The sequence below is a fragment of the Corvus hawaiiensis genome, chromosome 18, assembly GCF_020740725.1.
Source record: "Corvus hawaiiensis isolate bCorHaw1 chromosome 18, bCorHaw1.pri.cur, whole genome shotgun sequence".
NCBI lineage: Eukaryota > Metazoa > Chordata > Aves > Passeriformes > Corvidae > Corvus > Corvus hawaiiensis.
Genome location: NC_063230.1, coordinates 11606205 through 11629204, shown reverse-complemented (window position 1 = coordinate 11629204; position 23000 = coordinate 11606205). Strand labels below are relative to the sequence as shown.

General features: G+C 46.6%; 1 protein-coding gene across 3 annotated transcripts; it reads left to right on the top strand.

The window, feature by feature from the left end:
* Window positions 1–472: 472 nt before the first annotated feature.
* On the top strand, window positions 473–20965 carry MAPKAPK5 (MAPK activated protein kinase 5). 3 transcript variants are annotated; one of them, XM_048323204.1, is made up of 14 exons: window positions 473–624; window positions 4448–4521; window positions 5479–5554; window positions 6426–6523; window positions 7491–7599; window positions 9477–9566; window positions 10166–10261; window positions 11278–11358; window positions 12769–12956; window positions 15033–15153; window positions 15709–15839; window positions 16420–16541; window positions 16839–16943; window positions 17907–20965. In XM_048323204.1, exons 1-14 carry the CDS (start codon window positions 589–591, stop codon window positions 17999–18001), a joined length of 1422 nt encoding a protein of 473 aa, XP_048179161.1. In that variant the 5' UTR covers window positions 473–588; the 3' UTR covers window positions 18002–20965. The 3 variants fall into 3 exon arrangements, with proteins under 3 accessions (XP_048179161.1, XP_048179162.1, XP_048179163.1); XM_048323205.1 differs by having other exon boundaries at window positions 474–624; window positions 16420–16535; XM_048323206.1 differs by lacking the exons at window positions 473–624; window positions 4448–4521; window positions 6426–6523 and having other exon boundaries at window positions 5477–5554.
* Window positions 20966–23000: the final 2035 nt, after the last annotated feature.

Here is a 23000-nt window from a genome sequence, read left to right as displayed (position 1 = left end):
CAGGCGGGCGCCCCGAGATCTCGCGAGACTTCGCTTCACTCCGCCCCGCCCCGCGCGCTCCCAGCAGGGGGCGGAGCCGGAGCGCTTTGCCCCGCCCCGAGGGTAAATTATCTTAGACGTCATCAAAAGGCGCCGCCTGGCTCGAAAGCCCCGTGGGGGCTTCACTGGTGTGGTCGCTCTTTTAGAGCTGCCGGTAGTCGCCTGCAAACCGCTCTAGCGCCGTGGCGGCGGCTCCCAAAATCTCGCGGCGGGCGCGGAGCAGGCGCGGGGGTCCCGCTCCGTCCTCTCACGGGGGCCGCGGCGGCGGCGGCGGCGGGGCTGCGGCGGGGCGCGGCGGCCGGCGGGGCTGCCCGGCGCGGGGTGCCGGCGATGTCCGGGTCCCGGGCGGCTCCTCCCGGTTGAGCGGCGGCTCCGCGCGGGCCCCGCGCCCTCCCCGCGCCGCGGGGTCCGGCACCCGCGGCCCGCCCGGCCGGGCATGAGGCGGAGCGGCGGCGGCACAAAGGCTCCTCCGGGGCTGCGCGTTGCCTGACGCGGCCCAGCGCCCCCGGGCCCCGCCGTGCCCGGCGGCTTCCGCGGCCCCGCGGGACGATGTCGCAGGATCACGACATGGACAAGACGATCAAGGTTGGCGGGAGCCGCCGGGGAGGGCAGGGGGAGCCCCGGGCTGGGGGCGCCGGGTCACGGTGGCCGTGTGGCCGATTTTGGGGTGTTTTTAACACAAACGGAGCCCGGTAGGGAAGGAGAGGTTGTTCACCGTGCGCAGGGGGCCAGGCGGAGGATGCTGCCAGCCGAGCACCCCGAGTGTCCAAACTTTTTGCTATTTATACATTTTAGCAAACAAAGGAATTGGTGTTCATTGGCTCCCAAGTTATTGAGTTCTCTTGTTAATTAGTGTTTTATCTTCTACTGGTTAATGATTCTCTCGCTTCCCGGGTTCATTAGTGCCACGCTCAGTCCTTCTCGTTTCCTGGCTCGCTGTCTCTGAGTTGGTGATCATGATCTGTCCCTGCTGGAATTACCTTTTACCCAATGGGAGCTGATTTCAATCCAGATGCAGGGTTGGGTTTTTAGTTTCTTCCTTATCTTGGGGGTTCTGCCCAATGTCCTTGTGGCCCATAAATTCTGTAGTCCTTGTGTCCAAAGCCTTCTTCCCAAGCTTTGTTAATCATCCCCAAGATCTAAGATCACTGAAACACATCAAGCCCTAAACCTTAACGAGGCAATTCCGCCACCAAGTAGTTTGGTTTTCTAACACCTGGACACCACTCAGCGCTTGTTGGCTGCTCTGTTTCACAGATGAAATCTTGTTGATGAGGCTTGAAAGCTACAAAGATCAAACCCCAAAGAACAGCCTTTCTTAAAGAGAATTTTCCCACATTTTCCAGCAGTCAGAACCCTGTTTCCAGACCCTGTTTCCTAACCCCTTCCTCATTCCCTGCAACTGGGCAAACCGTTGGGATGTCAGGCAGCCTTCCCAGAGTTCCTGTTCAGGTGCTGCTGTGGAAAAACCACTCTGGAGTGTGGGATTTGTGTGTTTGGAGCTGAACAGATCCAGGGTTTCAGGGTGTGAGCTCAGGATCCTTTTGTGCTGTGGCTGGGTGGGTTTCCTGTGGGAGCTGGGGAATTCCCTTTTGGGATAAAGGGATGTAAACCGATGTTTTCTGGAGGTTCTTTGCCTTGTGCAGTTGATTAATCCCAGAAAAGTTTGGGTTGGAGGGACTTTAAAACTCATCCCATCCCACCCCCTGCCATGACAGGAACAGCTCCCACTAGCCCAGGTTGTTCCAAGTTTTTTCCAACCTGGCTTTGAGCATTTCCATGTTGAAAATTGGTGGGGTTTGCACTGAAAAAGGCCAGAGTGGAAGGAAATCTAAAGGGGTTGTAATTAACCCCTGAGATCGAGTGTCACAATTGTTGCCTGTGTTTTTCTTGGCACGCTCCAGGGAAGGAGCCATCCTGAAGGCTTGGGGGAATAAAAGGATTTAAGTATTTCTGTGGGATTTCATGTGAAGGTGAAGGTCCACATCAGAACTCTTGGGGTTTAAAGCTGAAAAGCTGAAGCAGTTGTGGAAGTAGGTGACAATCAAGGGACAGCTCTGTGCTCCTGCTCCTCCCCATCCAGAGAGGTTCAACCAAACCCCCCTGGGCAAATCCCTGGAATTCTGGGCACAGTCTGAATCTACCCCATAATTTAGTACTTTCATACTTTATGCTGATTTTTCTGCTTCTCAAATCCTTGGATTAGGTCAGGTTTGGTTGGTCTCAGCTCGGGTTCAAGGTCTGGGATTCAGGACAGTGATCCATGTGTGGGAATTGAGGGGAGGTTGAAGGAGCAGGAGGTGGAATTCCCCAGGATGTGGCGTTGCTCTTGTTGGATCCATGGAGTTTGTCCAAGCAGCAGCAGCAGCAGCCTGCACTCCTTCAAGTTACTCCATGACTCCCAAAGCTCCTTCTTTCAAACCTTTTTCCCATCAATATCCAGTGGAATCGTGGAATCAGTAAGGTTGGAAAAGACCTTTCAGACCAACAAGTCAGAAGGGGCTGAGCAATCCCGATGTGTGTGAAAGCAGCCTGGTGCAATCCAAGCTGGGAGAACTCTTGGAATGCTGCTTTTCCAGGCTCTGAGCATCCCAGACTGCTGACTCTGCACTTTGGGAGGGTGCCCAAGCTGTTGGCTGAGGCTTGGTGGGAGGGAATTTCGCTGCTGGAGAGATCCTGGCTCCAAGTGGGAGTGAAACTTTGCTGTAATTCCGTATATTTCGTGTCAGCATCCCCTTTTCCCACTGAAAATTAACGTAAGGAGAGATCAGAGGTTTGAGGTTCCTCTCAGAGGGAGAGCAGAAAGGTTTCCTGTGAGGAATTGCACCCCTGTAGGTTTTTTTGGAAGTGCTCCTCTTCTGTTCCCAGGCACAGCAGATGAATCCCAGCTGAGCCAGCCTGGAAGTTTGGAGCTGGGCAGGGGCTGCTGTGGGGGCAGGGGATTCCCAGATGTGGAGCTGAGCCCAGGAATTCCATACCCACGGAATCCAAGCCAGGAGACAAAGCCTTTGTGCTTCCCAGCTGAAACACTTGGATATTTTCAAATACATTGGTGCTTTTAAAGCATTTCCAGCTGTTTGGGATCAGAATCATGGAATCCTTAAGGTTGGAAAAGACCCCCAAGGTGGCGGAGTCCAACTTTCACCTGCCAAATGTGAACTCCTGCTGCTGAAGTTGGAGCTCCCATTCCTGAGCTGGGAGGGGGAAGTGATGCTGGGCAGTGGTGGGCATCAGAGCTCCCAAATCCTGGATTTGGTGTCATTTATGTTTCTTGACCACTGAATTATTCCTTTTAACTTCTGAGCTGGAAAGGTGCTTTGGGATGAAGGTTGGGATTCAAATGTAGTAAGTGCAGGAAATAAAATTGTTGCCTTTTTCTTTTAAAACAATGAACATTTTCCCTGCTCGTTAATGCCCTCCTAAAGCTGTGTTTTCATCCCACCCCTGCTGCTTTCAGTTCTCTGCAGCTGAATATCAGGCACATTAAACCAGCTTTTCCCTAATAGGCTCCTCACAAATGAAATTTATCTGAGCTGCATTGATAAGAAGTTTCTTTGAGCTCCTCCTGAAAACCACAGATGTGGGTGATCCCCTGAGCTTTTCTGCCCCTTTCTTCTAAACCTTTTATAAAACCTCCAGTGGTGGCCTCTTCCATGAATTTCCAGTGTATTTGGGAATTCTTTTACCTGCTTCCTTACGCTCCCCCAGTGCTGGTGCTGCAGCAGCTCCTTTTCCTGTGATTTATCCCGAGCAGAGGCAGGAATTTAATAAAGGAACAAAGGCCCAGCACACAGGGCATCAATCAAAGCACTGAGCCCTGGATTTACAGCCTGCCTTGGGACATGGTTAAGCCTGAGAGCACCCAAGCTGTGGCCTAACAAAACCCAGCCCTGTTTGTATGGATTTGCACAAAAGGAGCCTGGTTCATTATCAGAAAAATCTAAAATTAATCATGCAGGGTTTAATTTACAGGGTGACGGTTCCAAAGGTTTGAAACCTCCCATTTTCCGTTGTACTCTGTGACTAAAAAATGCATTTTAATGCTGAAATGGGCTCCTTGTTTCGTTGGGATTGATCATTTATAGGTGGGAAGCTGGAATTGAGTCAGGGAGAGATGCCCTTGTTACACTTTGGGTGTTAAAACCACAAAATCCCATTTACTGCTCTCAATAATCCTGTTCCAAAATTCCAGCTGCACGGGAATGATTTTAATCAGGTAAATCGTGACATGAGCATTTATATTTATTTATATTTCTATTTCATTTTCCTCAGGGAAGCAAACTCCCCAGCAGGCACTTTCCTGCCAGCCATATCTGCTGAGGGGGTTTTTTTGGGAAGGCTGTAGGAATTTGATTTATTATGTATTTATTGACTGTGTTTTCCCTCCTGCTGCTCCTTTCCTGAACAGGAAACCTCCATTTTAGAGGAATACAACATTAACTGGACTCAGAAGCTGGGAGCTGGGATCAGTGGGCCCGTTAGGTAAGGGAACACTCCGGGATTGTCGCTGACCTGGGGAGGAGTCAGTGAGTATTTTACTAAATGTGATGATGGGATATGTGGAAAGTTATAAACAACAAGTATCTCTGCCCCACGTGGGTCACGCAGGAGGGGTTTTGTCTTTTTTTGGGGAATGTGGGAAGGAAAACTTCTCCTCCCTTCCCTGTCCTGGCCTGTTCCCACAGCCAGGAGGGAACAGGAGTTGGTTGTGGAGTAACAACAACAGAAATTCCTCCTGAACCACCCCCATGCTTGGATCCTGATGCCTCAGCACTGCCCCTTTCCTGCTCTTCCAGTTGTTTTTCCATGAACCCAAAGCAGACACTGCCACTTTGCATCCCAGCCCTGCTCCTCATGGATTTCTAACCTCTGGATACTTCCTGGCAAGCAAAACACCTTTCCAACAAGGCCTCTCCCTTCAGGGAAGGGGAATTTGTGCTGGAAGACAACTGTGCTGCTGTTCCTTGGAGCTCCCTTTGTCTTTCTCATCATTTATCTTCCTGTGTGGGTCATTGGTTTCTCCTCATCCTTTTTGTGTTGCTGTGTCTTCATTAAAACTCCCATTTTGTGCTTTATTCTTTTTAGCTGCCTGTTCAAACATGAGCCCTTTCCTCAACTGTCAGTGTTAAATGGGGGGAAAAAGAAAAAATTACACCAAAACGAGGATTTCCTTCCCAAAGCACTTTATCTATTCCAAACACTTTATTTATTCCAACATCACTGGGGCTGTTGAGGTGTGCTTTGGGGTTATTTCCATCCCAAATCTCTCTTTGAGGCTGAATTTAGAGTGAGAGCTGGGCTGTGCCCTGTGTATCCCAGATTGGGGGCATTCCTGAGAATTCCCACGTGGAGAGCAAACTGAGAGCCACAAAGCAATTGCTTCAGGTGTCTGTTTTTAACATCCTTGCTGACTGAATGATTTTGTTGCTGTAATACCAGAGTCTGCATGAAAAAATCCTCCCAAGAACGCTTTGCACTGAAAATCCTCCTCGATCGTCCAAAAGCTCGAAATGAGGTATAGTTCCTGCTTTTCTCTCCAAAAACTCTTCAATTGTTGGGATGTTTTAAAAATAAAACCCCACCACCAAACCCCCATGTGCTGGTTGTGCTTGCAGAGATTTATTTGTAATTAATTGAGCTGTGTTTTAAAGCTGTTCTTCTCCCTGCGTGCCATGTGATGGAACAGAACCAGTTTGAGAGGGAATTTTGTTTCCATACATCTCACTCTGGGATGTCACTGCTCCAAGAATGCTTCAAGCTGCTCTGGAAATGGATTTATCCGTGTTCCAGGAGCTAAAGCAGCTCCTGACACTGGTTGGGAGTTCCTGAGGTGCCAAGCTGTCAGCCTGTGGAATGATGGGCACTCCTCCAAGCTGTCAGGAATTTTAAGGAAGGATTAATTGTCCTCAAGGTTTAGGCAACTTCCATTTCTTGTTACTGAGCAAATTCTCCTTTAAAATTCTCCTAAAAATAATCTGTGCACAAAAAGCTTGGCTTGATTGAGCAGCCCAGGGAGCTTTAAAGTGAGGAGAGTTCCTGAAGTGCCCTGTTCCACAATGTTGGGATGGGAGGTGGTGTTCAGGTGTTGTGGGTGCTGAAGGACTGAGCCACAAAAGAAGCCAAATTATGGAATTTTAGGGTTTATTCATTAATTTTCAGTTCCAATCGCATCTACGTTGCTACTTTAGAGCTGGTTCTGTCTTTAAATTCATATAAAGAACTCAAAGATTGAGCTTTCCCTGGAGCTCTGCGTGTGATTCCGTGGTCTGTAACAAATTTGGGGGCCAGCCTGGGATGTTTTTATCCCAAAATGAGCAGTGGCAGTGCTCAGCAGGGCTCAGGTGCCTGTCCCTGTGTGCAGTAACAGCTCTTCCCTTCTCTTCAAGGTACGTCTGCACATGATGTGTGCAACACATCCCAATATTGTTCAAATAATTGAAGTTTATGCTAACAGTGTGCAGTTCCCACATGAATCCAGCCCCAGGTAAGATTACATAGGGTGATTCATTCCCACCGCTTGCTTTCCATGTTTAGCCCAAGGTATAGTGGAGTTTGCTTTTTTTTGTTTTGGTTTTAATCACAGAATTATTATTTAAAAGGGGTCCCAGATATAATAATTATCCTGCAGACCAAGCAGCTCTTGCTTTTTTTCCCCCCCCTGACTTTTGTGTATTTAAATTATTTTGCCTCCTTCACTCCCTGTTTTGAATGCATCTCCATTTTTTTAGGTTTTCCATTGATTCAGTCTGCATTGTGTGAAAGAATTGTTTCTAAAAAAATATGAAATTCAGCACTGAAAACTCTCAATGCATTGTCCTGCTTAAAATGAACACAGGAAAACATGGAGCAGAGTGATTTTTCGTGCATTATTATCACTTAGGATAAAAATATTGTCTTCTGATGGGATCTTAGTGGAGAAAATCATCAGAGCTGAGAGAATGAAAGAGCTGAGACCTGTATTAGGCTCTGGTGTAGCTGATTTTGCTGTGTGGTGGGAACTTGGGAGTTAATTCCTTGAGGATCTGGCCCTGATCTCCACCTTCCTATTTGTTACCCTTCATAATTATGGCAATAAAGCTGGAAATTAAAATAATGGAGATCCACACTCCAAAGCATCCACGTGCTGTGTTATCCTTGAGGGCAGAGTTATCCCTTGGAGTGTCCACACAGCTTCCAGGTCCATGCTGGGTGGAGCTGGATGTATCCATGTCAAGTTTGTTCCAGCTGGATGTGGGAGCCCATCAGGAGGAGCAAACTGGAGATTCCTGGCTGCCAATCACTGGGAGCCAGAAAATCCTGCGGATTTTAGGCTTGAAGGCAAAAGGAGAGCACCAAAATAGCCCCAGGCAGCATAGAGAAAGCAGTGTTTGTGTGAAATATGCATTCTTAGCTTAGCAATTCTGTTCTTTTTGCTGATTTTTAATGTAACAACATGAAATGCTTTTGAACAGGGCTCGGCTCCTAATTGTAATGGAGATGATGGAAGGGGGAGAGCTCTTCCACAGAATCAGCCAGCACCGGCACTTTACTGAGAAGCAAGCGAGCCAAGTAACAAAGCAGGCAAGTCACCCCCTGTCCCAGCAAATCCATCATGCTCTGGCTAAAGTAGGGACAATTCCTGGGGCTGGAAGGGTGGGAAAAAAGGATGAAATAAAAGAATCCTCAGTTCTGATCCGATGATCATTGCCTGCTTTGTTATAACTGACAATGCCAAAGCTTTACTAGGAATAAAGGATTGAAGGTGTGGGCTTGTTCTCTAGGGCTGCTGTGCTTAACCACACTTTTCCTCACCTGTGTCCAGAGAACATTTCCAAGAGAACTTTGTCATTCCTCTTGTCCTAAAAGTGTTGCCTCCAGCAGGACTCCCGAGCTCCGGAATCTCCGTGACACCCTTGGCATTTCTCTCCAGGGGTTTTCAGGCTGGGTTCTGGGCTTGGGCTTATGGAATTCCTGGAAGATAACAAGGAGTGTTTCTGTTTGTTCTGATTTTGTGTCTGTTTGTTCCAATGTTGTTTTTCCTTCACCATTTCTCTCCCAGCTCACTCCTGAGTGCTGTACTTTATAACTTCCACGGTGGTTTCTGCAGGGGGTTTTGGTGTCCATCAGGCTCTTTGTTCCTTGGCAGTGCCTGGTGGGACTCACAGAAGGATCTCTGTGGATTTCAGTGCTGGCATCCCCAGTTCCCCTCAGCTGGAGAGAGAATGTTTGAACCTGGGGCAAAATATTTCATGTTACTTTTGTGCTTTGACTTGTTTCTAATGAAATGCTAATTGTGCTGGTACTTTTTGGTCTCATCCAACAAAGAAATGAGGTGGAAGTACAGAATTATTCTTGACAGCTTGTTTGACATCCTTTGGGCTGTTTGATTCTGACATGGTGGGAAAATCTTGTAAAACTTTACCAGAAATCAAGACTTTGATTTGAATTTTGTGTCTACACTTGGGTTCTTCATGTCTTAAGTAACTCTTTGCTTTAATGTTTATAGAAATGATGTTTGAAATGTGAAAGTCTTTATAAAATTCTTTTATCTGGTGGTTCTTCATCATTGTCTTGTACCCAGGAATGGTTAAAACTTGCCACAGCACTCATTTTCTCTGGCAATGTGTTTGTATTTATTGCTGAGCTAAATTAGCAGTGAAGTTCTCTTGTGACAGTAATTTGGAGTTTTTTAAGGACTCTAAATTTGGGTAGGATCCTCCAGAATCCAGTAGGGATACTTCCAAATAAGGGTTGTGTGGCTGTGCCTCACTTCTGTCTCAGGAATGCTGTTTAAATGTTTATACTTGGCTTTTCTTTAAATGAATTGCACTTGGAATCGTGCAGTCCCTGGAGCTTTCCTGCCTGGATTGCAGGTTCCTGAAGCATCCTTGAAAGAATCAAGGGATGCATTTCTGTGGGATATCCACAGCATGATTCAAGTGCAGGCAGTACCATCAGAAATTAGAGAATAAAACTGCCTGAGTGTTGGATCTCCAGGCAGGAACAAGAGCAGTGAATTATTCCCTGGAGTACTGAAGCAAGAACTCGCTGCTGAGTGTCCGGCAGGGTGGAATTGCTGGGCCAGGGCAGCACCCTGGAGCCCTGGCACAGCAGGGAAGGGGCACTGGCACCCCCTGCTTCACTTTGGGGGCCTCTTAATGCCTTGACTTCTCAAACTGAGGTGATTGGGAAGCCCAGGCCAACCTGGCTTTTGTTTTCTGTTTGCTTCGAGTGCAAACTGAACCGAAACTCTTGGTGGGATTCATGTCCCAGTTGTCACTTCACTGCACCACTGCCCAGCAGGGCCAGGCTTGTCCTAACTCAGAACTCCACCCAAGTGGAGTGGAAATGTTTGGGGTCTGAGCTGTGTTGGAAATGTCCTTTGTAAAGCTGAAATAAATGTCCAGGCTGCAGGAGGAGGTCAGTGGTTGTAGCTGATTTATTGTGCCCTTTTCCAGATAGCTTTGGCTTTGCAGCACTGCCACTCACTAAACATTGCACACAGAGACCTCAAGCCTGAGAATCTCCTCTTCAAGGATAACTCTCTGGTAAGATGAACATCTGGAATTCTTTTGCTGCTGAATTCTGTAAAATGGCTCAAGGGTGACTCTCAGAATAGTGGCAAAATGACATGAATGTTTTGGTGACAAAATTTAACCACCTTGATGGACTTGGTGCTTTTCCATCCCCTGATCTCCTTGGAGGGCAGTGAGTCCTTGCTGCTGCTGTTAAATAGGAGTCAGGTTCTCCACCTGAACATAGATCCAGCTTTGCTGAGGACAAAATCTTCTCTGCCCCCTCATCAGGATGTTCTAACCCTCTACCTAGAAGTGCTTTGATAGATCCAAACAATTCTTTGTCTCACAACCAGCCTGGATGTGCAGTGACCCCCCTACAAGGGGCTCAGTGCTTTCCCAATCCCTGAGGGGCGGGGGCTGTTCCTGGCCCAGAGCACCCAGAAAAGCAAAACCTCTATTTTGAAAGGTCAGTTTGTGACCTTTCAGCTGCCTTGGTGGAGTGTGAGGGTGTAAATACAATGAGGTGGATGTTTGGAAAAGGTGAGATGAGGATGGGGGGGGGAGAATTATGGGTTAGAAAAACTGATTTAATGAGCTTTGTCTAATAAAGCCTCTTCTCCTTGTTTTAGGATGCACCTGTTAAATTGTGTGACTTTGGGTTTGCCAAAGTAGACCAAGGTGACTTGATGACACCCCAGTTCACTCCCTATTACGTAGCACCTCAGGTAACAACCAGTTCCAGCTCTGGGCTCAAGGGGGATCATTTAATGCCTGAGCCTCCACATCCACATCATTTTAACACCCTTTGCTGTCCTGGGAAGGGCTCTGGGTGCAGGAATCTTGAGGAATTGGATATGAGCCACCTCTGGAGCTGGAGTGCCACGGGGATCTGTTCATAAGTCAAATTCCCCAGTCTCTGCTCAGCACTGATGGTGACAGTTGGCCTTTAGCTGTATTAAAGTAGCTGCTTTGGAGAAATCCCTGCTTTGCCATCCCTCTTCCAGCTCAGCTAATTCAGGATTCCATTAAAAAGGACTTTGCTGGAACAAAAAGGCTCTGAAAAGGTGACTGCTCCCAAAGGGCACTGGCAGAGAGTTGGTACCTGGGTGCCTTGGCCTGGCCCCTTGTCATTAAACACAACCTCTAATTACAGACAGGCTGCTCTTTGTAGTGCTGCTTTCCTCCCCTCTCTTCTGTCCTTTGTGTTGGAGTCCTGGAGAAAATGAAAAGCAGCTGCAGATGGAGATTTAATTGCAGTGCTGGGCAGCCTTTAATCACTGGGAAGGGCAATTCAGAGATCAGAGCATGCTCTGAAAATGCCTTCTCAGCTGGAGCCTGCTGGGGCTCCTTGTAACCCAAAGCCACAGACTGGATCAGCAAGGGATGGATTTGATGGGATTTGTTCCTGGGAGAGGCAAAAAGGAGCTTGGGTTACCCTCCAAAGACACTTTAGCTTCTAGCTCCAAGCATGGAGGGGTTGGAGGTTGTGAGCAGTTGCTTTAATTCAGGCAGAACTGGAGACTTCAGTCAAAGCAGCAAAATATTTTAGTATTTTCCCCATGTAGAAAGCTCCAGTCTTTCTTTGGGGGAAAAATTGGAGTTTGGTAGAGTCTTCAGTAGCTGGAATAAGTTTCCTGAATGGAAAAGCCTCAGGAATCTTTGGCATAGGCTTTGCTGGTTGTGGTGCCTGTTGATGAGATGGATTTTTCTTTGTTTTTTTTTTATTTTTCCCTCTCACCAGGTATTGGAGGCACAAAGAAGACATCAGAAAGAAAAGTCTGGTATTATCCCCACCTCTCCAACTCCTTACACTTACAACAAGGTGAGCTGGGAAACAACAGCTTTAAAAGTCTTCCCCACCCCGTTGGTGCTTCTGATAGAGCAAATAATGAAATGCACACTTAATCCAGACCTCATTAATGATCCTCTAATTAAAGGAAAAACACACAAATGCTCTTAAGGAGCACTAAATCTGGACAAGATTTTGGAGAGAGTAGAATGACTCTGCTGGAGTGAGGCCATGAGGGAAGTTGTCTCACCTCTGTTCAAAGGGAATCTCTTTCCTGCTGTCAGAGTTTCTGGATGTGCAGAGCATTCCTTGTTCAGGCAGCTGTGCCAGAAACTGCTCTGTACCTGGATCTTCTGGAAAACAACCAAGAATTTATTGTGTAGCTGCTGGAATCTTGGCAAAATCATGGCAGGAAATGCCCTGAAAGGTCATAATCTTTTTTGGGCATTCCAAGACATTCTCCTCTGTATTATCATCGCTGTCTTCTGCTGGCTGAGCAGTGCTTGAACCACTGAATGTTCTGGGAGTGTCAACTTTAATTCAAATTACCTGGTTTGTGATCCCAGTGTAAGGATCTCCCTGATTCCAGCTTTAGGGATGGTTGTTTATTCCACCACGTGCCTGAGCAGGTATTTGGTATGCAGTGTTAGCATTTAGTAGCCTCATAGAGAGAGTTAAAGCAAATATTAATTAGTCTGCATCACAAACCTACCTTCTTCAGGGCTCTGATTGCCTTTCCTCCATCCTGGAGGGGCAGGTTGGTGCTTGTAGCAGACACTTCTGTTTCTGAACTCTTTAGAATGTGCCAGTAGTATTTTCAATATGGAGTTTCTTCTTCTCTCTCTTGTCCCTTGATTTGGGATCTACAAGGTGGGAGTGATTTTCTTTTCATGTTTCATGTGAAGAATTGAGCTGTGCAGCCCTGGTGGCACTGGCTGAAAAGGCTGCTGAAGGCAGGGCCTTGTTTCCAAGTGTGACTCTGCAAAAGCAGCGTCTGACACTCGCCTGGCTCCCCAAAATAGACCCTGACAGGCTTCCAAGTGCTCTGTCCTTCCATGGCAGTCCAGTCCTGCTCCTGGCTCCTTCATCTCCCTGGCTGTCACCACAGACAGCTCTGATTTAATATCCCTGCTGGCTGCTTTGTTGGATGGTGGTTCTGTTTTCAGCCTCCCATTGTAAACAACCGGATTCTTTTATGGGATTGGGGGAGTAGGATTCAGGTATCCCTGGCTGCTCCCAGACAATTCCCAACCACCTGGAAATTGTTCAGTTTGGAGCACGGAGCTGCCTTGTTCACAGCAGCCAGATTTATCCATGAAGGTGGATCTGGAGGAGGAGCTGAGCTGGTTCTGTTCCCGTAGGGAATCACACAGAGCTTTTATCATCGCTCCCCCACTGTTTGCTGCAAACTGCTCCCCTGAGTGACCCTGTCCTTGCTTGCAGAGCTGTGACCTGTGGTCCCTGGGGGTCATTATCTACGTGATGCTGTGTGGATACCCCCCTTTTTACTCCAAGCACCACAGCCGGACGATTCCCAAGGACATGAGGAAAAAGATCATGACAGGAAGCTTTGAATTCCCAGAGGAAGAGTGGAGCCAGATCTCAGAAATGGCAAAAGACATTGTGAGAAAGTGAGTCCATGGAGGAAACTCCTGTTGTTGCTCTGTGCTTGTGTTTAAGGAATTGGAATGTTTCAATGTTAAGGAATTGGAAAAGCACCTGGAAGTGCCTTATCCTAAGGGTTGTTTTTCCAGCAGTGAGGGGATTGTCTGCAGCTCATCCAGCTGACATATTCTCTGTCACATTCAGCATAAACCAAGTCTGGGAAATATTTTTCTTTCCCCTGCCCAAGTGTTTAATTTTGACATCTCTTTTGTTGGGGTGAATTGTGTGTTTAGCCTAAGTGGAGCAGGAGCACTGAAGGGTTTCAGGATAACACAACTGGCACAGATTTCCTGGGATAATGTTTAAATTCCTGTGAAAATCAAGTGGCTTTAATGGGATATGGTAAATCTGTCCCCTAAAGCCCTGTGCACATCATACACAGCCTAAAAAGAGTCAGGCAAGAGGATGGAGAGGGAGGTTAAGATCTGTCATGAGGTGCCAGACTCCAAGATAAGGTTTTGCATGGATGTTTTATTCCAAATGCTAATGGAGTCTGTTTTCCATGCAGGGCACATCCCTCAGCTGGGAGTGTTTCAAAGACTTGGTGTGTTTGGGAGCAAGAATGTGGCACTGATTAGGGCTTGACCTCACTTATTTTTGAAAAAGTGACAGGGACTTACTGCCTTTGCATCACCAGAGGAACAGAGAGAATAAAAGCAACATAAATAGGAAAAAAATCAGTTGGGAAAGTAATTTAAAAGTGTCACTGGCTCCTCAGATGTACTGTAAATTCTCCAAGGATTTCACATTGTTTGGAGAGGGTGCTGAGACTTTTTAGAGCCCAGCCTTTCACCAAATTAACTTTCCTTTATAGCAAGGTCAGCTCTTTATTCTCACACAGAAACTCCACAGGCAAAAGGTTTTATTGTCTTCTAAAATTCCCATAAAACTCAGCTCTCAGGGTATTGTCACATGGATCCAGTTCATTTCATTCTCCTTCTAATGTTATCAGGATTCCCTTTCCTGCTTTTTTTCCCAACCAGGGAGTCTGAAGCTGTGTTTAGGGTGCAGGAATACGTTCAGATTTAATCTAATTCCAGCTAAATTTACATTCTATGGATGTAGGCAGCTCTTCTTCTGGCTTCTGGAGGTCACGTTTGGCATTCAGGCAGCTGCTGCCTCTCAAGTGTGTCGAGCTCATTTCTGACCTCATGAGGGTTTGATAATGGGTTAGGATTTGGAAAGTGCATGGAAAAGGAATGCTCGTGTCTGGTATCGAAAGAGAACTTAACCTGGTTGGCAGCAAGTGGGATTTCTGAACTCCCCTGTGGTGCTGCTGACATTTTGCACAAGTTATTTCCACTTTCTTGGTACATTAAACAATTGTGCTCTGCAGCCAAGAAGCTGATTTGGAGTTGTCTAAGGAAGTGTGACAAGCTCATGGAGTCATTCCTGTTCTCATTCAGACTTTGGGATGACTTGTCAGCACTCTGTGGGAAATTTTGCTTTTTTATTTAGTTGTACCCGTCATGAGCACACAAATTAATCTGCAAATCCTCTTTCCAGGGTTTCATGCTAGAGAAAATTGATTTCATGGAGTTTTCAGCAATCTCAGCATAAAGTTGCTTTTTATTTTGAGGAGCTGGAACCAAAGTGTTCGTTACTTGAGGATTTGTTGTGGGGGAGAAAAGCTGAGGAGTGGCATGGTGGGAGCAGTGAATCCTGCACAGTTTCCATGCCCAGAGTCCTTGGAATGAGTGTAACCTGTTCTGGGGATGAGCTCTGGGAGTGCATTTCCAGAGAACACCGGTCTGGATCATTTCCAGTTCCTCTGGAACGTGATTTCCCACCTGGGAGCAGTGGCTGTGGAATTCAGCAGCACAGGAATGCCTTTAGCACCTTCCTTTGCCCTGAGTGCTGGATTGCCCTGGCTCAGCTGGGACAGCATTAAACCACAGCAAGGTCAGGGAGCTGCGACAGATTTGGGGCTGATTTTGGGGCAGTTTGAGCTCTTGGAGGAGTTTCTTTTTTGGCCTTTAAAATGCTTGAATGCTCTGTAAATCAACAAACCCCTCAGTAGGGATTTATTCCTTCCTCTCCAGGCTGCTGAAGGTCAAACCTGAGGAACGCCTGACCATTGAGGGGGTGTTGGACCATCCCTGGCTCAATTCCACGGAGGCCCTGGATAACATCCTGCCCTCTGCCCAGCTGATGATGGACAAGGTCTGACCAGCAGTTCTTTTATCAGGAATATTGCACAGGAGCAGGAGAGCTCTGGGATGGGTGGAGGGCTTTCTGGGGTTATGCAGATAAGGAGCTTCTCTTCTGCGTTAGGAGAGCCTGAGATCTTGGGGAGAAAATGGAACTAAGAATGAAAATGGAAATAAAATGTGAACTTTGGGCTTGAAGGAGATGCTTCCAGATTGGTGGTAACGAGCAGCCACGTGCTGATGGTAGAGAGCAGAGCCTGAGGAAGCTTCCATAGGTCTTTCCTCTTTTTTGCCATGTTTTCTCCTCACTGCAGCAATGACCTCACTAATTAAACAAATAGTCCTTGTTTCCTTTAACTTCTGCTCAAAGAGGAGTTCAGTCAATCTTGTGAACATGAGATGATCCTTTGTCCTATTTCCCCTAGGGATATTTTGTCACTGATTTTAGTTGTAACCATGCCTTGCTTCATGCAAACCTGATTTTCTTACACATCTCCAAAATAAATCAGATTTTGGTGCCTCTTTTTTTCACCCATGGCAAACCCAAGTGCCCCTTTTGTCTTTCCAGGCCATGGTGGCAGGGATCCAACAGGCTCACGCAGAACAACTTGCAAACATGAGAATCCAAGACCTCAAAGTGAGCCTGAAACCCCTTCACTCCGTGAACAACCCGATCCTGCGCAAGCGGAAACTCCTGGGGTAACTCCAAAGCTGGGTTTGAAAGGACAATGTGGAGCCAGCTGGGATGGCTGGAAGATGGCTTTGGGAATGGCACAGTTTTGATGGTTTAACACACTCCTGGTGTTACTCAGTCAAGTAATAGTGGCACGGTGTGGTTTGTCTGCCAAGATGTGGCAGTGAGGGTTGGAAGGAGGTTGGATACTGTTCCTGTATTAAATGGGATGGTGGGTCACGTGTAAGATAAGGCAAACTGGGACAAAGAATTCCAAGATCTTTTTTCTCATCCTGACATTTATTTACTGAAAAAGTCAGGTAATATCTCTCTCTCTCTCTCTCTCTCTCTTTGCTTGAGTTAATCTGAAAAATAGCCTCATGCATTTTAGGATTACCCTTATTTGAAATAATTTAAAGGAATATTTCTTTTTCTTCATACCTCAAATGGTCTCATAATATAGGACAATAATTGTAATTAACGCTGAACCTGTCTCCCAGTTTCCCAGAGAGGGAAGGAGCTGTGTTATACTGGAGCAGTTACACAACAAGTAATGAGCTTGAGCTGCGCCCAAATTCTAATTATTTCCCCCTTGTTCTTCTGCAGCACCAAGCCAAAGGATGGTGTTTACATCCATGACCCTGAGAATGGAAGCAACGATTCCAACGTGGCTCTGGAGAAGCTGAGAGATGTGATTGCTCAGTGCATTCTACCACAGGCTGGTAAAGGTTGCCACTTTTAAGAACGTTTTATTCCTAAATGTGCAAGACACCGACTTTGGGTCTGTCTGTGTCAGTGGTGAGGAAGGAAAAACAAAACTCCTGGGCAGCCTCTGGGCTGGGATTTGGGTTCATGTGGAATTTTAGTGACGTGCAGAGCTGTTAAAAGAACTTTCAAACAGGAATATTTGGTTTAAAGCCCATTTCCTGGTTTATCTGGGATGAGCAGGAGTAACTGCCCAGTTTGCTGATCCATGAGTGAGGCACGAGGCCAAACCTTCCGTGTCCATTTGTTGTCCCAAACAGGAGAGAATGAAGATGAGAAGCTGAATGAAGTGATGCAGGAGGCCTGGAAATACAACAGGGAGTGCAAGTTGCTGCGAGACACCCTGCAGAGCTTCAGCTGGAATGGTGAGAATTCCTGCTCTCCCACAGGGAATGTGGAAACGGGGGAAGCACAGACCTCCTGCTATGGAAATAACCCCAAATTGATTGGATTTGGGCTGATTTAGGTTTTGACACTGTTTCAGCCCTTCTCCCAGAACTGGTGTTCCCAAAATGAGGGTGGAAGTGCTGCTTTGAAATTTCTGTTTGAGGGTCAGGGCTGAGTTTTCAGAGGCAGCAGGAACACGACAGCACAAATGGATCATGATAGAAAAGGAGCAATTTTAAACTGCCAGAGGGCAGGGATAGATGGGATATATGGAAGAAACCCTTCCCTGGGAGGGTGGGGAGGCCCTGGACAGGTTGCCCAGAGAAGCTGTGGCTTCCCCATTCCTGGAAGTCTCCAAGGAGGGGTTGGACTGGGCTTGGAGCAACCTGCAGTAGTGGAAGGTGTCCCTGCCCAGGGAGTGGACTCAGATAACCTTTAAAGTCCTTTCCAACCATTCCAGGATTCTCTGATCCTTTTAGGAATCTCTTCAGCTGTGTTGAGCTGCTTTCCATCCAGCTGTTTATTCCCTCTTTCTGCTGGAGGCTGCTTCTCCCTGTCAGCACAGCAGCTCTTCAGCTCAGCTTGGGTGGGAAGCACAATTAAACCGGGACAGTCACCTTGGGAATGCTCAGGTGGCTCCTGGACAAAAGAGGCTGGCAGAGGTGTCAGCCCCCAGGAGCAGGTGCTGATGGATAGAAGGGTCCAGGGGCATCAGGAAGCTTCACAAGGGCTTGGTCCTGCTTCTTCTCCTGTTCTATTTGCTTGGCTTTAATTTAGGTTTTTAAGTGCTCAATTTTTCCAACAGAACTATGGACCATAATTCCTTTTGGATCCTGTGCTGATGTTGCCCTAAGGCTGTGTGAGGCATTGTTTAATTCCAGCCAGGATTGCTTTCCTCCTTGTGTCTAGCTCCAGCTGATTCCCTGTTTTTTCCCTTCCAGGCAGAGGATTCACAGACAAAGTGGATCGACTAAAACTGGCAGAAATTGTCAAACAAGTGATTGAAGAGCAGACAAACTCCCACGACTCTCAATAGCTGGAGCTTCTTAATCTTATTTTTTTTACCATTTAAGATTTATTCTTTAACTGTAAAAAGTATTTTTATGTAAATTAATAAATCATAATTATTTCATTAAATTTCCATACTGCTTGAAAATGCTGTATAGTTGTAGATACAAAAAAAAAAATCATTGGTACTGTAATATTTTTTTAAAACTCAGTTCCTTGAGGTATATATGATCACTTATGTACTGTTAATCATGAGCCCCCTAAATGGGGTGGATTTTATTGTTAAAAACCATTCTTTTTCTTAATAACCAGTTGCAGAAGCTGCCTTTCACCTGCCACATCCAGCCCCTGCAGTGACTGTATGCGAAGGAGAGCCACAGTTTCTCAAGCCCCTGCTCAGTGAGTACTTGAAGCAAGTGCTGTGAAATCCAAATTCACAGCTCCCCTTGGCATCTAAATTCCAGGTCTTTAGGTAGAGAAAAATCAATTCAATACCCTTCAGTTTGGCTTGCTGCCTTGCCCAGGCACCTGAGGCCATGTGCTTGCTGGAATTTTCAGTTCTGAGCAGTGACTCTCTTTTTTTTTTTTTTCTTTTTTTTTTTGTCATCTTCCCCATCTCCCTCAGACCTTCTGTAAGGCTTAACCCCCTCTCTTTCTTCCTCCTCATCTTCCTCAGAGCTTTTTTAAGGCTGAATCAGCCATTCAGCACAAAACTCTTCTTTTTCTCACCTTGTCCAACAACAGAAGAGAAGAATGTTCAAGTTCTTATGCACAAGTTATTTTAATTTCCATGGTGGGATCTTCTATGGGCCGAGACCAGCCTGGGGTTTGTTTGTGTGGGATCCACCCCTGTATTCCCATTCTTTCCTTCCTAGAAGATCCAAGGCTTGGGTTCAGACCTGTCCTCTTGTTTGGCAGAGCTGCTCCTGGGCAGGCTCCCAGTGCTCTGGGGAACCCTTGGGATCTGTCTCTGGAGCCCAAATTCCCCTCTCTGATGCCTTCAAGCTCCTTCTTGGGGGAGCCACAACTGCAGGGCTGCTCCTTGCCACACATCCTTTGCTGCCTCCCCAGGGCAGGTTCTTACTCTAGTCTGGAACATTGGCTCCAAAAGCTGCTTTTTTTAATCCTGATAAAGCAAACCAATGGGAAGAATCTGTACATAGTTCTAGTTTTCTACCTTTTCTGCTTCTCTTTCTTTCGAGACCGGGCGGAGGCTTTTTATAGAGCTATTTTGGTACCAAACCCGTGCAGACATCGGGTGAGTTTGGTCTGCAGACTGAAGTGCCAACCCAGGGCCATCAGTGACCACTCCTGAACGTTGTTGTCTTTCACAGCTCATCCATTTTTGGGTTTACATTGACAAACCTGAGCCATGAATCTCCCAGTTCTCTCTTACGGAAGTCCAGCCTTGTTCTTTTTTTTCTCTCTTTTCTATACCAAAACTTCCTTGCAGCTTTAGCTGGATGGCAAAGCAGTGTCTGACTCTTTCTATACGATTTTCTAAAGGTGACTTGTTTTTTCTACGTGAAGGAGATGCTTTGTTTCCTGTTCTCTTTTGTCAGCTTTCCTTAATCCTGTGGACAGTTTTCCAATGCCTGATTTATTGCAGGGTAAGAACAGTCCCTGCTTATCCATCCTCTGATGGGAGCAAGGAGTGTTTGTGTGAGCTGGAATTGTACCTCTGACACTAGCTGGAATATTTGTGCACTGACCTGTTGATGAAAACTGAAGAGAATTGGCAAAAATTGAGAGTTTTTGTCATTTCTTGGCTGTACCACCAAGCCCTCTTACGTGCATTTCTGTCCTTATTCTAATTCTAGGTCATGTCTTGAAATGGTTTCATTTTGAACTTGAAATCCATGTTTTTTCTGGGAAACTGAAACTTTCAAGTGTGGCAAATAGAGACAGAAACAAGGAAATCACCTTTGTTTGAATGGCAGAGCAAAAAAATCCCCTCAAAACGCACTTTGTGACTCTGCCCTCCCAGGAGGAAAACCCTCAGGCAGTTTTTTGGGAGCCAGAATTTGTAGGCAGGAAAATGGATCAGATTGGAGGTGCAGTCAGAAGGGAAGGTGGGATCTGATGTGTGTTAGAGGATCCCTCCTTTTCTTCATCCCTTAAGTGCTGCTGATCCTGAGGTGGGAACATTTGTACGAATTTCCAAGGGCTTTTGCCATAAGGAACTGCTTTTGATGGATTTACTCTACATTTTCTTGTCTGTGATAAATACGAAGGGGCCTGATCTGAAGCAGAGGGAGGAGGGACAGATTAAGAAAACACAATTTGAAGACTCAAGGTCAAATGGTTTTGTTTTTATGAGAAAATTGATTTTTTTACTCTTGGAAAAGTTCTGGTTTACATTTCAAAGCTCAATAACTTTAATGGATCCATTTATGTATTTTCAAGTAGCATTTGGCTTTCTCCTTCCTGTGTTTTGTTATTTTTCAGTTGAAGCAAGTGCAGGACACCTTGTCTTGATTCTCTGAGGTTTGACTTGGTAATAAAGCTACTGATCCTTTATAGCAGACTGTGAATATTGTAAATATCTTGAGCTGGAAGTGTGGGATCAAAGAAGACTTTCTTTGTACAAACACTAAAAAGATGTGGGAAAGTTCTGGAGGTTGGTGGGTTTTGGGTTTTTTTTAGAATTCTATTTAAGTGAAGAAAAATCTCTGAAATCATTTGACCTTTTCAAAATTTTCTGTATTATCTGACTTCTCCTGTGACTTGATTATTTGAAGCTTTTCTATATATTTACTAAAAGTTAGGAGAACCTGATTAGTGAAAGAGCTTTTGATTGGAAATAGCAACGTCAAAGTTTTGCTGTCATTACTTTTGGATTTTCTTTTGGAAACCAGAGTCTGTCCCCATGTTTAACTCCTGTGTGTTAAAATGTTCTCATTTCTCCTTCTCAGTGTTCCCTGTTAGTTCCTTTTGGATCAGTATTACATTGTAAATATTACCCATCCTGTATATAAATGATTTTACTAAACTCAGAAGTTCCTGGCTGCTTTTGTTTGGTTCCCAAATCCCTGTAGGACAGAAGGGAGGAAGGAGCAAGAGGGAATGGCAGCACAATTCTCCTGCCACCCTGCTTTTCCCTGGAAGTGTCCAGAAGGTGTGGATGCAGCACCTGGGCATGTGGTTAGTGGTGAATGCAGTGGTGCTGGGTTAATTTTTGGATTTGATGGTCTTAGAGGGCCTTTCCAGCCTTAAAGATTCCATGATTCCATTATTCTGCCACCCCCTAGCCCCCCATCCCCCCTCCCTTATCCATGGGAATAAGCACTTGAATGAGGCTTTGAGATGAAAGGATGACAGGAGAGGCTGGATAAATGCCATGGAAGTTGTGGCAACATAACCCAAAATTGCCTTTTTTAAGCCCAACTTTCCATCAGATGGCAGCAGCACCTGCCCAGTGCTCCCAGTAGCTGTGGGGTCGGACTGGGCAGTTAGGGAAGGGAGGGATGCGTCCTTCTGTCCTCAGTGACACTGGAAAGGTTCCTTTGGGATGATGATCCTTGCAGGGTCTGGGCTTGGCTGAAGTGGGAGCCCTGCTGGGACGTGGGGCAGGACTGGGGGACACTGGGTGGTGAGAAATGGATCTGCCTTTGTTCCTGCTGGCCCTGTGCTTTTCCAGGGAGCAGGGAGTGCTTCCCCTCACCCTTCTGACCCCAGAGCTGGCACTTGGACCCTTCCTGCCTCTGGAAATAGTTTTGTTATCCTTGAGCAGGGCTTGACTGGGTGACAGGAACCAGACACAGCCTTGTCCCAGGAGCACTTCAGGACAAAAGATGGGACAGTTGTGAGGGCTCAGGCTCCTTCCTTGTAAGAGAATTTCCCTCTGTTTGGTGCCTTTGAGGAGTTCTGAGAGGGTTGGGTGGTGAGTGACCCTCGGAGCATCCAGACTGGGAAAGGGAGTGAGGGAACAGTTTCCTGGGAGCACTTAAAGCAGCCACCCCAGCTGTGAGCCAAAAGGATTCTCTCATGTCCCAGGAGGATGTGTGGCCCATGGAATGGCTCTTTCCAGCAAGAAAACTCCCCTCAAACAAACACTGAGTGACTGCTGAGCTGCCTGAGGAGCCCTGGGACTGTGTCAGCACCCACTGACAGCTCTGATGGTCCATTAGCAATCCAATCATTGTTTCCCAGGTAATCTTCCATCACTTAGGAAGTCTTAATCCCTTTTTAAACAAATTGCACTGGCTCCACAAACGGGGTCAGTCCCTGGAGGGTGCAGGAGGCTCCTGGGATATGTTTCACATCCTGCTTGCTCCTGCCAGTGCCAGGGCACAGATCCCTTCCTCCCCACAAAATATTTGCCTTTGAACTGGAGCTGGAGAAACACTGAATCATCCACGGGGCTCTTCCATGGGATTTTTGCTGCTGAATTCCAGGCAGCTTTTTGACTGTCTCTCCAGCCTGGGAAGCAGTGCCTGTGGCATCCAAGCTGTGTCCCAAGAGCCAGAGGAGTTCTCCTGCTGGAATGGGGCCTCTCTTTCCTGCTCCAAAGGCTCTTCCTGCTCAGCCTCTTCCAGCTCTCCTGGGGTTGCACAGCCCATGATACAGTTATTCCAAGGAAACTTGGCTCTAAGGCAGGGAAAACCAGCCAGGATCGAGTGTTCTGTATCATTGACAGACGGGGTAAATTACATGACTCAGGCAGAAATATTTTGGAATAAAAAACTTCCCTGTAATACTTCATGACCCCAGAGGGGACATTAAACGTTGGGACTAGAGAATGGGTTCCTGAGGAGGATTTGAAGGACCAGGTGGAAGAAGATGGCTGAAAACCTTGGGTTTATCCTGTAGAACAGCAATATTGAATTGTTTCACTCGGTCTCACGCTGTAGGAGAAAATAAGTAATTGACCAAAACTCCAGGGCCCTTGTGTGACTTACCCAGAGTTTACACAGTTACATTATGTAAGTTAATTACACAAAGCTGGAGTATTTCCTCTTCTTGTAGAACCTGCTATGTGAAGAATTTGGGTTGGACCCAAAAAGTGAAGCTGTTAGAAAATAAAG

What these genes read in the sequence shown, in the direction of transcription:
- MAPKAPK5 (XM_048323204.1), top strand. Translation starts at nt 589, where the DNA reads ATGTCGCAGGATCACGACATGGACAAGACGATCAAG. An exon ending in GTCCAAAAGCTCGAAATGAG is followed by an intron (nt 5,555 to 6,425) that starts GTATAGTTCCTG and finishes CTTCTCTTCAAG; the next exon opens with GTACGTCTGCACATGATGTG. An exon ending in TCTACCACAGGCTGGTAAAG is followed by an intron (nt 16,542 to 16,838) that starts GTTGCCACTTTT and finishes TGTCCCAAACAG; the next exon opens with GAGAGAATGAAGATGAGAAG.